We start from the raw sequence: 14,128 nt of genomic DNA on the forward strand, positions 1-14,128 counted from the left end.
AATATTTGGATACAAATGCAATTTTGTAGCTATGATGTCATGAAGTTTTCTAGCTGTTTTACTGAACTACATACGTCATTGAGTTGCTCAAAACCTAGCGACAACACGTACAGTAAGCACTAAGTCAACATTTTTGTTTTTCTTGCCTTAAATAGAAATATTTCCTGCTTAGTTTGACGGAATGAAAATAAACATATTTCTTTTAACAGGAGTCTGTCCTGCTTAACTTAAAACAAACCAAATTTAGTGTGCAGCTTTATGATAAAGCAGGTCTCCAACTTTCATCACTATGAAAACTACAGTGACCAAAAGAAAGGTGAGATATTTGTTTCACTATAATGACTGGCAACATTTCAATAGTGCTTTATTTATGAAGGAGATCTCTCAGTAAGGTTATTGTCTTTATGCTATAACGTGTAATGTTTCATTAAATAAAAGCACCACATACATTAAAGTGGAATAAATGACACGCCACTAATATTTTTACCTTGCCACATACCTCATACCTCATCGAAGGGTGCAAACTAGATGTGCAATATCCTCATTGAATAACGACTAGTGCTCAACCTCAGACCAACTGCACTCAGTGACGAAGTGTCAGTTTTCAAATAGACACATACAAAACAGGTGGTTCCTGCATACCTGCCAACTTTCGAAATCAGAAAAACCTAGTAGCCAGGGTCCAGGGGCCGCAGGCCCCGGTAGGTCCAGGACAAAGTCCTGGTGGGGGGTTCAGGGGGGCTTCTTCGCCCCCCGACGCAAAATGATTGATTGCATTCAGACAGGTTAAAATGTTGCTAAAACCATCACTTTTCTATCAGTCACAGTGACTTTTCAAAACAAAAATATTACAGCAAAAATCATATGGGTTGATTGACATGTTTATTCTGTAAGCTAACTTCAATAGTTTGAAATTATTTTGACAGTTAATGCCAGTTATCCTGTCAACCTTTCACAAGACTTCAATTTGTTAATTGAAAGTATAAACAGTATAAACACTTTTTACAGTAAACAAATGGTAAAACAGTACTAAACAATTCCATTAAAAAAAAAATTGGTGTCATGATTAACTTTCTGTCCAAGCTTGTATAATCTACTGCCTTGTTCAATTGTAAAAAATATTCTGTGCCTAAAATTCACATTTCTATCACAATTATCATACTGTAAACATGGTAAGCTAACTTCATTAAAATTAATAGTCCTGTCAATAGCATGGAATTACAATTCAAATGTAGTTTTTTGTAAGCCTTTCAAAAGAATTCAAAATATGAAAAATTAATGAAAATTAATTTAAGCCATCAGACACTTGAAAAGTGGCACATCACATCTCTAATGTAATCATTTTAACTTTTCAACAGAAATAGCACTGCAAAAATATTAAGGACATACTTCTGTATTTTGGTAGTTATGCGGTCAACATTTAACAAGATTTCTTCAACTTGGACTTGAAAGCATAAATAGTATAAACACTTTTAACAGTATAACAGTACTAAACAATTCCAATAGATAACATTGGTGTCATTACCTTTTTGTGGCTAAAATCCAAATTTAGCAACGGCATTAGACTTGTGTTTTTTTGTCCCAACGTGGTCTTTTACATCACTAATTCCTCCGTGTCCGATCGAAAAATCTTGTCTGCACAAGGTGCAATTCGCGTAGTTTTCACCCTTTTGGAACGGATAATTATTCCCGGATAGGCTTTTGAATATTCTTCACGGAATGACTGCAGTTTTCTTTTCGGTTTAAGACTCGTTTGCGATTTTTCTCCGGCTGATTCCATGATCGTTCGCTCGTTTGGAAACAATGGGCAACTGGTGCCTCGTGCTTGGCAGCGGTGCTATAAATAGCCTCGCGCAAGGCATTCGGAATGGCTCGATAGGAAGTTACGGGAAGCAGTGTTGATTGTGATTGTTGTTACGCGATTTCGTGAATAAAACTTTAAAAAAAAAAAAAAATTTAATTAATGAAAAACCGTATTTTTTATCACTGCAACCGTAACCCGGAATAGGTTGATGAAAACCGTACTAATTACGGGAAAACCGGAGTAGTTGGCAGGTATGTTCCTGTATTAATTATTCGCAAATAATACAACTGTCAACTTCAAGGCATTGCAATCAACTTAAAGAAAAGATGTGTGAGTTAAAAAATGCAAAGGATGATTAGAACTGTAAATGAATATTCTTCTGTTTATTCTTAGTTTAGTTGTATTTTTGTTTGTTATATATTGTCTATCTGTGTTGGCCCTGCGATGAGGTGGCGACTTGTCCAGGGTGTACCCCGCCTTCCGCCCGATTGTAGCTGAGATAGGCTCCAGCGCCCCCCGCGACCGCAAAGGGAATAAGCGGTAGAAAATGGATGGATGGATGGATATATTGTTAAATGTTAGAGTATCAATTTTGATTAAAATACTGAAAGTTTGAGATATTCACAAACGAACCAAATCTATTGACTGGCTCATTTACAAGAACGATGTGTTTGTTTTAAAGTTAAAGTTAAAGTTAAAGTACCAATGATTGTCACACACACACTAGGTGTGGCGAGATTATTCTCTGCATTTGACCCATCACCCTTGATCACCCCCTGGGAGGTGAGGGGAGCAGTGGGCAGCAGCGGTGGCCGCGCCCGGGAATCATTTTGGTGATTTAACCCCCAATTCCAACCCTTGATGCTGAGTGCCAAGCAGGGAGGTAATGGGTCCCATTTTTATAGTCTTTGGTATGACTCATTTAAAGCGTGACAGTGATGAAACAACTACATCTCAACCAAGGCAGAAACAGCGGCAGCTTTGCACAGAGTGGGTGTGCGTCTCCTCTCTACTCTGACAAGAATGCAATGGACTTCATTGTGATTGCATTTAAAAGTACAACAAAACTTGTTTTCAGTACAAGATGTCTAAGAGCAGACATTCAGTAGACAAGGGACCGCCTGTGAGGAAAGGCTCACAGCAGCGCCACTTGTACTTTGAGGACATTCGAGTGTTACATGTTTTAATGTCTCCAACCACCAAAAAAAAAAGCCTGATTTGTCGCTCGTCGCTTTTGAGAAATAAAGTCACGTAGAGGATTTGGAAAGATTCTAGATTTAGCGAGGAAGTCACCAAGTTGACAACACTGCATTGACGTGTGTGTGTGAAATATAAAGACGCAAAGACCCGCCTTACTTTGCTTCTTTTTGGGTTACATTGCGTGGTGCCTTCCGTGGCTGGCTGGTTTTGAGGGACAATAATTTATGGATTTGTCTGTGATTGGTTCTTTCAGTAAGTCAATCTGAATTACTCGAACTATTGCAGGCCGCAAGGAAACACGTTTATAACAAAAAAATAAATATAAAGTAATAGAGGGGGAAATATAAGCGTGAGAAATATCAATTGTGGCGTGACAAAGGGTTAAATTGCGTGACTCTCAGACTTGGGAGCACTGAGTGAGGTCTTTAGCACAATGAACAGTGTAGTAGATGTTGTGATTACTTCGCAGAGATGTGGCCAAGTTGGAGCTGAAAGTCTTTCAAATCAGTGTCCTCTTGTCTTGCCATACTTTTATCCAACTGACTATTCTTTACATAAACCAAATCCAAATGTGTACCACACTTTAGATTTAATATTCGGGGTGCATAGTTTGTAAACTCTTTTGGTGCTGTCGGCTATGTTGCTCTGTCACTGTCACAAATGAGAACGGTACTCTCGTACTACGTCATCACAGAAGTCTCGCAAGATTTGAGCGGCCATTATTTTGTATCAGATCTACAATCAACCAATTCATGACATTCCAATCGACCGATCTATACTACATATAGATTGATCCAGAGGCTCGCCAAACGATGTATTCATATCTCCAAATTTAAAATCAGTTATCGGTTTGTACCGATACATTTTTACACCCCTCATATACATACATACATACATATACATACATACATACATTTGGGGACCCCTACCCTAGAGCAACTGATTTGGTAGTTACTCTTTGCTGACGATTCTGCCCTCGTAACCCACAGAGACTGCCCTGCAACATGTAACATCCTGCTAGGCAAAGGCATCCCAGATTTTCGGTTTCGAAGTCAGCCTGAAGAAGACAGAGGTTCTCCACCAGCCGGCCCCCACATTACAATTGGCGAGATTGAACTTAAGGCAGTCCAACAGTTCGCCTACCTGGGGTGCACCATCAACAATCGACAAAGAGGTGGACAACAGACTAGCCAAGCAAAGTGGTGCTTACGTTAGACTCCACTGTCGTGTCTGAAACAACTAGCACCTGAAGAAAGCCACAAAGAGCAGTGTGCACCCTCCTGTATGGCTCCGAGTCAGGGGTCACCCTTCAACTCTTTCCACCGAAGGTGTCTCTTTTCCATCCTCAATATCCACTGGAGCGACTGGGTCACAAATGTTGAGGTGCTTCAACTAGTGGGGATCACCAGTGTCGAGGCCATACTTATGAAAACACAGCTACAGTACACTGGGGCAGGGCACGTCTCCAGAATTGAGGATCACCGCCTACCCAAGATCATCCTCTATAGTGAACTCTCCACCGGGCACAGTGACAGAGGAGCACCAATGAAGATGTACAAAGACTCACTGAATAAATCCCTGTCTACGTACCTGCCACATCGACCTTCGACAGAAGTCAGCTCTTGTCACTGACCAAGGGATTTGGCGACATACAGTTCACCAGTCAGTCTCCTCCTTTGAAAGCAACCATAGGGCTGCCCTCGACAAGCGTAGTCGGAAGAAGAACCGTGTTGCCACAGCACAAACCCTGGATTTGTCTTTCTCTGAAGTCGCTGTGGCCGAGTTGGGATGATGTTCGAAACCGGTTCTCCCGGTTGTTCGATAAGAAAAGAACCGATTTCATGGACTCGAATCCCATTTTGAGAACTGGTTCCTGTTTTTGAGGCCACTATAGTAAAGAAAAAGAGTTAGTTCTTTATTTGAATCCCTGGGAACGAATCCCGTCCCACAGGAAATGCCCTGTGGGACATCACAGGAAATGACGTAGCTCAGTCTAATGACTGAGCTACGTCATTTCCTGTGATGTCACACAAGCAGCAAAAATAATGGACCGGAAAAAATGCCTCAAGGCATGGCTTCATTTTACAAAAAAATACGACGAGGAAACAGAAATATGCAATTATTGCCAGGCTTCGCTCTCATGTAAGGGGGGGGAAGTACAACAAGCATGTTGAAACATTTTCAGGCTGCACATAACCTGAACGTTCGAGAACCGTGTCGTGTCTTCGACACGTGGAGAAGCAGCGACAGAGATGACGAAGTACGCCCCTCTTCCTGTGCTTCAACCTGTAGCCCCACTTCCATCACGGTGAGTAACTAACGTTAACTGTTGCCGGTTAATTTCCATATTTGCTCAATTGTAGCCTTTAGGCTAAAATAAGGTTACCTCTTATGTCAACCAGGACTGCAGTAATGTTAGCTAGACTAACGTTACCTAAGCATAGTCAGTGGCTAACGGTAACATTAACGTTAGCCTTTTTGTATGTGTCTGATAACGTTAATGGTATCTTGTAGCCTACACCACTCCAGAGTTTGCAGGTCTGTATAATAAACTAGTGCTTTCTTTCTTTCTTTAGTTTATTTCGTGCATGAACACACTTACAGCATAACACATCACAGTTTCATATCATTTCACTTTACATCATGTTTGAAAAGGAGTAGGGAGAAGTAAAGCGTATTTAATCCTACCCCTTTCCCACTTCAGAGCGTTTACAAATATATACATCATTTACTGACCTTAGCATAATAAAATAACATCTGTGAATTAGTATTTACAACAGTTTTGTAATATGTAATTAATTAATTCAGTCATTATTAATATACTGAGATGAAGAATATCTTATTTTCAATAAGGTTGAAAGTATTTCTCATAATTTTTCTTTGTACTTTGTAAGCACTATTAATTTGAAAAACCTCTTAAAGTGGATCATATCAGTACAATGTTTAACTTCATTACTTAATCTATTCCATCATTTAATTCCACATACTAATGCTAAAGACTTAATAACAGACACCCTAGTCTTCACATTCAGCTAATTTCCCCCCTAATTCTAAGCTGTGTCTGTCCCTCATTTTACCTCCAGGACAAAGACGTGCAGTCATTCCTGGAGGAGGCCACACTGATGGACCCCAGAAGGTTTAGATGCAGACTGGAAGAGGATGTCGTCAAACCTATCTGTGTGTCAAAGCTAGTTCCACATCAAGTGAATGTGTTTTTTCCACCGTTGGTGACACGATTAGCGAAAAGCGGATCAGACTTGATCCTGAAAAAGCAGACATGCTAATTTTTTGGAAGAATTGTTGATTGATGACTGTGGCGTTCTTAGTGTCATAGTGTGTAGTTAGTATGTTCCAATAGCAGCAGAAGTGCACTATTTGGAGCGCTGTATTATTTTCAGTTTTGTGCCCAAGGGACTGATTTTATTCAACACTATATTATTATTTATACACCTATAGTGATCACAGAAACAGGTTGTTTTTGTGTTACTGTATGTATTAGTTTTTCTGAAAAATCCCACTAAAAATCCTTTGGGTAACAACAGTCAATATATATATATTTTTTATTTTTTTATTTTATTAGGGGGGTAACAACAGTCAATGTTTATTTATTTATTTTATTTAATTTTTTCTTATAAAATAAAAGTGAGCTTTTTTTTTAACCAAATATTGTTTTTTTTCTTCCATATACAAGAACCTATCTGGATTCGATAACAGAATCGATAAGGAATCGGTTCGATAAGAGGATTCGATAATTTCTTATCAAACATCATCCCTATGGCCGAGTGTACCTCGTCAGTCACCAGTGAGCCTACACCAGACATGGTCAATGCCCTTAAATCTTTGTTTGCGATGTCAGGAAAAATTGCACTAGCTACTTTATTGTGTTAAAAATGTTTTATGTATCATTCAATACCACAAATCTAACGCGGTCTGATTTACAACAATATTAGCAAACTATACACTTCAGATAAGCCTTATAAAAAATGATTATGTTTCCTCTAGTTACTTGCTATGTAACATTTTGAGTTCTATAATCTATTGTCCAAGTATTGGATCAGGACTCGAAATCGGATCTGGTCGGGTTGGAGATCAAAAATGTTTATCAGCATCACTAAACAAGACAGTTTATGAAAACCGAGATAAACTTTTGGTGAAAAATCTAAAAAGCCTAAGCCAAGTTGTGAAAACCAAGGTACCACTGCACTTTTTAAATTTACAATAGAGTTGCAGTCACCTTAACTGGGACCAGGCCCTACGTGTCAATTTTGTTGACTAAAAATTTCCATCTTAGTTATCGTCAACAACCTGTTTTCCACTGACTAAAATAGTAAAATAACTAATTACAACAAATGCACGTTGACTAAAACAATGACACAATTAATTGACAATTTAGTTGACAAATAAAAACAAGACAAAAATGTTGACAGACAAAATCCAATCACATTTAACTACGTCTTCAGGCAGGTGTTTTTACTGGGAAAACAAGACTGGATTTTAGGGGTGTAACGATCAACGGTAATAATGATGACCACGGCAAAAATCCCTAAGGTTAATATTACCCTTTTAAATGAAAATGATCGAAAAACCAAGATTGATAACTGCACTCAGAGTGACTGGCGCCAAGTGGCTAGCTTGAAAAATAGAGACATTAAGGTATTTCCCCATTAAAAAACAACATACCCAAATATAAATTTATATAAACACATTGCTGTCAGAGCAACTAAGATACAGTATTCAATTGTGTACTTTGAACCTACTAGCTGTGCTTTTTTAGGACTGAATTATGATGATCGAGCAGTCCTCAGAGGGAGAGACGGAGGTGTTTTACAAAGTACAACACAACGCCTGACATAATTGTAATAGATTTTATTTGTTACGCACTTTTGACTTAAGTATTAATAGGCCACAGTACACAACAGTATTTAAAATAATAAACATTTAGCCATTAAAACATATAAAACAGACTAAAACACTATCAGTGAAGCATAAGAAACACAAAAAACATGCAAAATAGGGGGTTTTCTAACAGTGTGTCTATTTAGGGTTAAAGAAATACTTGGTCCAAAGTTTTCAGTGTGTGTATAATTCCTTTTTGAGCACATTCAACAATACCATGGCATTAATGTTAACCGTGATAATTTTGATCACAATAACCGTGTTTTGAAATTTTCATAACGCTACATCCCAACTGTCCTGTTACACGCCTAAATACAATATGTCTTTTACACCTGGAAGAAAAATAACATATGGACGCAGTTCACCTTTGCCGCAGTTGACAACAAGACGCGTTGCAAACCCTGTGGCTCGATTTTCTACGGTATAAATACAACCAACTTAAAGCGCCGTCTTCAGGCTAACCGTCCAGATAACTACGCAGTACTACAGTAAGTAGGCCTAAGCTAATATTTCGAAATTACTCATACTGTACTGAATTACCGTTACTTTTAAAGAAGGAAGAGCACGTACAAGACCACTTACTCTACCACTACTTTTGTAGAAAACCATGGGCGAATTTGCCTCGCTAATTTAACACGCATGATAGACTTACAGTGCACTTTATTCTTTGTCCTTGACACACTGTTCAGCTTTTAATTGCACAACTTGACAACCCAAAAGATCAGATTTGAATTTTTTCAAGCTAACACACAAAGAAAGACAGGTATGTGAGATATGTATGTTCTGTTGCTGTATTTAATCGGGACAGTGGCCAAGACGCCAATTGTGCACACCAGTGTTTCCCCTTAATGTAATAGAATGTGGCAGGCTGCCACAGCATTTTTATTACCATCACTCCTTGAAAATAAGGGCTTTTTTATCATTTGAAAATGAATTAAATATAATATATTGTAGCCCCTAGGAAAAAAAAAATCACACTAAGTTTTTAACTTTAATTACCAATCTTATGATAACAAACAACAGCACGATCCCAACAGGTTTTACCTCACATGAAAACACTTTCGTCTCCTTGAGTCTTTGCTTCCCCGCCGGACACACAACAACGCTTGCTCATTCTCCGCCAATCACCTTTCAGGCACAGACGGTGTGTTTGTAAACATGGGAAAAACTGACATCAAATCCAAACCACACGAACATAAAACATTAACATTAGCTGGTCGTTACAATATGAATTGATATATCTAGCCTATTATTTGGGCACTATTGACAAATGATATACCGAAAACTTAACCACCAAAAAAGGACTTTGATCAGTGAAAACCGTGCTACCGAAAAAGGATGTAAACAGAACGCACGCCATTGTTTAGATCGTTGTCAGCATGTCTGTGATGTGGACGTGATTTTTATGTATATTGCAGATATACCCGCGGACAGACATCTACAAAATGTGCAAATATTAAGAAGACAGTGGCAGCTTTTTAAAAGAGAAAGTGAAAACTTGAGCAACAGCGCGAAGCAAGTGTGACGTCATGCTAGCATCAGCCTCTTTAGTCAGGGACATCGAGGGACAGAAGTACAGTCTCTAAACACAAGTACATTCTATAATAACACCAGTAAAAGATGCTAGATTTGTTGTTTTAATTTTTTAAAAGTCTGTAAACACTTGAAAAAAGGACAACAAAGTACCTTGTACCAAAAGCAGCTACAATTGAATATATGACAGATAAAAAAAATATACAGTCGTGGTCAAAAGTTTACATAAACTTGTAAAGAACAATGTCATGGCTGTCTTGCGTTTCCAATAATTTCTACAACTCTTATTTTTTTGTGACAGAGTGATTGGAGCACATACTTGTTGGTCACAAAAAACAGTCATGAAGTTTGGTTCTTTTATGGATTTTTTATGGGTTTACTGAAAATGTGACCAAATCTGCTGGGTCAAAAGTATACATACAGCAATGTCAGATCTGTGCTGAGTTCCTTTGACTTTCCCATTGTCGCGTTTGTAACCGAGTCTAATGACTGCATCACATGAGCCCTATTTAAATGGGCTCAGAGAAGTCAACAGGTGTCATCAATCATAATCACTCACATGAAGTTAAGAGGCCAAGCCATGAAGCTAATTTGATTTGATTGTAACTTTTCTACATCACCAAAATTGATAATGTATGTTGCTGTATGTATACTTTTGACCCAGCAGATTTGGTCACATTTTCAGTAGACCCATAATAAATTCATAAAAGAACCAAACTTCATGAATGTTTTTTGTGACAAACAAGTATGTGCTCCAATCACTCTACAGGCATGTGATTTGACCACAATAAAAAAGACTGAAAAAATTTCCGGGGGTCTGAGGGACGAAGGCCCCCAGCCAGGTCCAGGGCGGTGCCCTGGTGGGGGGACAAGGGGGGAAGCTCCTGGTTTAACATGCTAAAATTAACAAAGACAGCACCATTTGAAGAAAATATTTTAGTGTTTAAAGACATGAAAACATAATTAATAGAACATACCTTGCTTTAAGTTGTTTCATGTTTTTTTGGCGTTTCGCATGTACTTCCAAAGCCTTGAAACCTTGTGATCCATAGTCAATATTATCATGACACCACGTGCACAAAACCTTTCCGGGACGATCGATTTTCCGAATAAAATCACCGAACAAAGTCGTAACTTCCTTCTTCCCAACAGTATCAGTGATTTCCCTTTCCATCTAGTCCCATCGAAACTTATTTTTGACATGTTTATCAATTTCTTTTACTTGTAAAGCGTCCTTTCTCTCGAGAACCGACATCGTTTAGATATGGAAAATGGCGGTAATAACCATTATGAATGATGACGTTCTTAACATCATCATTCATAACAGATGTCCTGATTGGTCACAAGGAACATATCGACCAATCAACTACGGTGTAATATAAACTACGTCTCGAAACTTGATTTAGGGTCGGAAAAAAAAAACGGAAAAACGGGAGTAATTTTTTTTTTTTTTCCCGAGATTAAAAAAGACGGAATTCCAACTTTAGACGGAAAAATCACATGCCTGCTCTATCACAAAAAAATAAGAGTTGTAGAAATTATTGGAAACTCAAGACAGCCATGACATTATGTTCTTTACAAGTGTATATAAACTTTTGACCACGACTGTATATGTTAATACTAATTAATAAAAACAGATTCGTTTTAAATGTTTACATGTCCTGAGGTTTTTTAAAGAAAATCATATCATAGCAAATTACTCGATGACGTCATTGTGACCATAACCGCGCCTCCACCGCCACAGGTATCTTGGCAGTTTAGGGGAAATCCTGCACACTCAGTGTAGTTATAAACCATATAGAATAAAACTAGTTGGTTTCTTCATACAACTATTTTAGACATATTTTTTAACATTTGAAAAAATGCTTAATTTCAGCTAAAATAACAACACATAATAAGGTTAGTGTGAAATGTATTTATTGATATAGTAATGGAGAGCAGGTCTTGTTGTGAATTCAATTTTTGAGTTGCTCTGCCAAAACCTTCATAAAAGTGGTTTAAGACAACTTGCGTTATCCTTTATACTTTGTTTTAGTCGACAAAATTTACTGTAATTTTAGCCGACAAAAATGTAGAGGAATTTAGTCGACAATTTAGATGACTAAAATATGAAAAAAACTTAAATGCATTTTCATCAAAAGACTGATGAAAAACTAAATCAACAACTGCTGTCAAAATGAACACTGCAACCTATACTGTTAGCACTAATTGAACATGTGTCTATTTAAACCCTACATGACTGAATGGATAACTCATTTGTTACTATGCACCACAATCATTTATAATGAAGTAAAAATATTAAAACAGTAATATACTGTATGTATGATGTCATAACTTTGAATATTATTGTCCAACATGGTACATATGATTCTCAGCATCTTGCTACCTTCTCACAGGATTCCAGTGGGAATAATGTGTAAAACATTGAGAAAGAGTTGTACCTCTATGGTGGGGTCATATTCATCCACAAAGTGGTTCTGGATGAGTTGAATGGTGAGTGCACTCTTGCCCACGCCTCCAGCTCCCACCACCACCAGCTTATACTCCGTCATCTTTGCACACAAACACTCCCACGCTGCTGCTGCTGCTTTGGATGAGAAAAGGAAGCAGAGGTGGGCAGCCATTTAGTACAAAGACAAATTGTCAAGTCAATGCACATTAGCAACATTGGGCATTCAAAAGCTTAAACACAGTAGTAACAATGTTCTATGATCAGTGACATTAGGGAGGCAGTTACCACCAATAGTGCCAAGAGATAAGAGAGTGAGAAAAGAGAGCCAGAACAAGAGAGTAGAAGCTGGGCTTAGGATCCTCACAGGGGAATGTTAAAAATGTGCTGAAGGTACTCAAAAGTTCCACACTCTCCTGCTCATTTTGAGTAGCACAGAAAAATAAGCATGCCAGTGATATACTTCTAGGATTCATGACTGTTATGTTATTTGTCAGTGTCAATGTTATGGCAATATCTTATAAATGTATCCATTTTAGTTCTGTGAAAGAAGAACATTTGTAATTTGGAGAACCTTGCTAAAAGATATGAGTTACCCCCAAAAACCCTTTAAATAGTGGCCTTATAGTCCATTCAAATGACAAGCAGGCATGATTGTACATGATGACTCAAGTGGTAGGAGTACAAGAAGTTTCCAAAGTTGAGGTCTATCAAGATTACATCAAATACAAGTTAAGACTAGTGAGACTAAATCCACGGCCACCCACAGTCACTGTCTGCTAGAGGCCCATCGCAACCACAGTAACTGCCTATGGTTACAGTCACCATTTGACATCATAAGGACGATAAAGAGTGACAAGCCGATGCCATCATGGGAAAATTGTCTCACAAAACCTTAGAAGAGGAACATCACTGAGATCCTTGCAACTTCTCAGAGTGTAGCTGCTTCTGTTTGACAGCATTACATTAAAGACCAGGTCGAGGTCCAAAACACAATGAGTGTCTGCTAGCCAATCACAGGGCACTTACAAACAACCATTCGGACTCACATTCACACCATTTCAAAACTCTTGATCTCTGTGAGGGTGACATACTAACCACAAACATAGTCTAACCATATGAACAAGGTTCAAACACACAAACAGGTCCAGGTCCAAAATGCCCAAGATTAGTTGCTAATCAATCACAGGGCACTTACAAAACACCATTCAGACTCAGTCACACCATTTCAAAACTCTTGATCTCCTGTGAGAGTGACGTGCTAACCACGAACACAGTTTAAACATATGAACAAACACACAAACAGGTCCAGGTCCAAAATGCCCAAGATTAGTTGCTAGACAATACCAGGGCACTTACAGCCATTCAGACTCACATTCGCCCCAATTGATTCTCACCAACTCTCTAATTCTGTGAGGGCGACGTACTAACCACGAACACAGTTCAAACAAACAAGCACAGAAATATGGTGAAAATTGCTGTAACACACTCATACAAAAAATGGAAAAAAGGGATCATATCTGTATTAAATAAATTATTGTCAGAACTGGCTCAGAAGAGTACTGAGTTAAGGTTTGACCTGAAGTTGTGTCACTATGTGTTTATCGATGGGATTCCACTGCTGACACACTGAGTTGTTTCCAATCCTGAAAAAATAAGGACATTTTCTGATCAGTTGACAATTCCCATGGATAAAAACACTGGTGAGAAACCACACCCATTAGCTCTGCTCTTTTTAATGTCTTTAATGTCCTTTGTGTTCTTTGCACACGTTGCAGTCAATCGTTGCCTCAAAGTGGATTGTCTATAATAACCTCAGTGTGCGATTGTTCTCAAGTCACGGCAGGCCAAGATTAGCAATGCCTTGCCCAATGACATTAATGATTGACTAAAAGGCAGACTCTATAACTAAGGACGTAGGCATTAGGCAGCAGCAATAGGTCCTCACATCAGGAAACGTGTTGCTGGGCGTTGCATGAACCGGTGGCCTGAGCAATGTCAGCCAAGGCCTCCTTGTAAACTCTGCAATGTTGCTAAACATCATAATCAAACGTAACAGGAATTGTTCCATTGTTTAAACTTGCATGTTGCTAATTTACTTTTTAATAAGTGAAGCTAAAAACTCAAACCAAAAATTCTACAACCAGACCAACTCTATTAACTGGAACATTCTTTGGAGAGCAGCTAAAGGCCTGGATAACCACAAATATAATTGAAGTGGATAATCACAAGCTGTTTTGCCGAAA

General features: G+C 38.4%; 1 protein-coding gene across 4 annotated transcripts in view; it reads right to left on the bottom strand.

The window, feature by feature from the left end:
* Positions 1–14,128, bottom strand: part of LOC133612519 (GTPase HRas) — a 52,818-nt gene that overhangs the window by 14,317 nt on the left and 24,373 nt on the right. The window contains exons 2-3 of one of the 4 annotated variants that reach the window (XM_061969987.2): positions 13,462–13,528; positions 11,875–12,017 (exon numbers count right to left, since the gene is read on the bottom strand). In XM_061969987.2, coding sequence (XP_061825971.1) covers positions 11,875–11,985 — 111 coding nt within the window. In that variant the 5' untranslated portion in view covers positions 11,986–12,017; positions 13,462–13,528. Of the gene's footprint in view, positions 1–11,874; positions 12,021–13,461; positions 13,529–14,128 lie in introns of all 4 variants that reach the window. The other 3 variants (XM_061969989.2, XM_061969986.2, XM_061969985.2) reach the window with 3 other exon arrangements.

The sequence above is a fragment of the Nerophis lumbriciformis genome, linkage group LG10 (assembly GCF_033978685.3).
Source record: "Nerophis lumbriciformis linkage group LG10, RoL_Nlum_v2.1, whole genome shotgun sequence".
NCBI classification, from domain to species: domain Eukaryota; kingdom Metazoa; phylum Chordata; class Actinopteri; order Syngnathiformes; family Syngnathidae; genus Nerophis; species Nerophis lumbriciformis.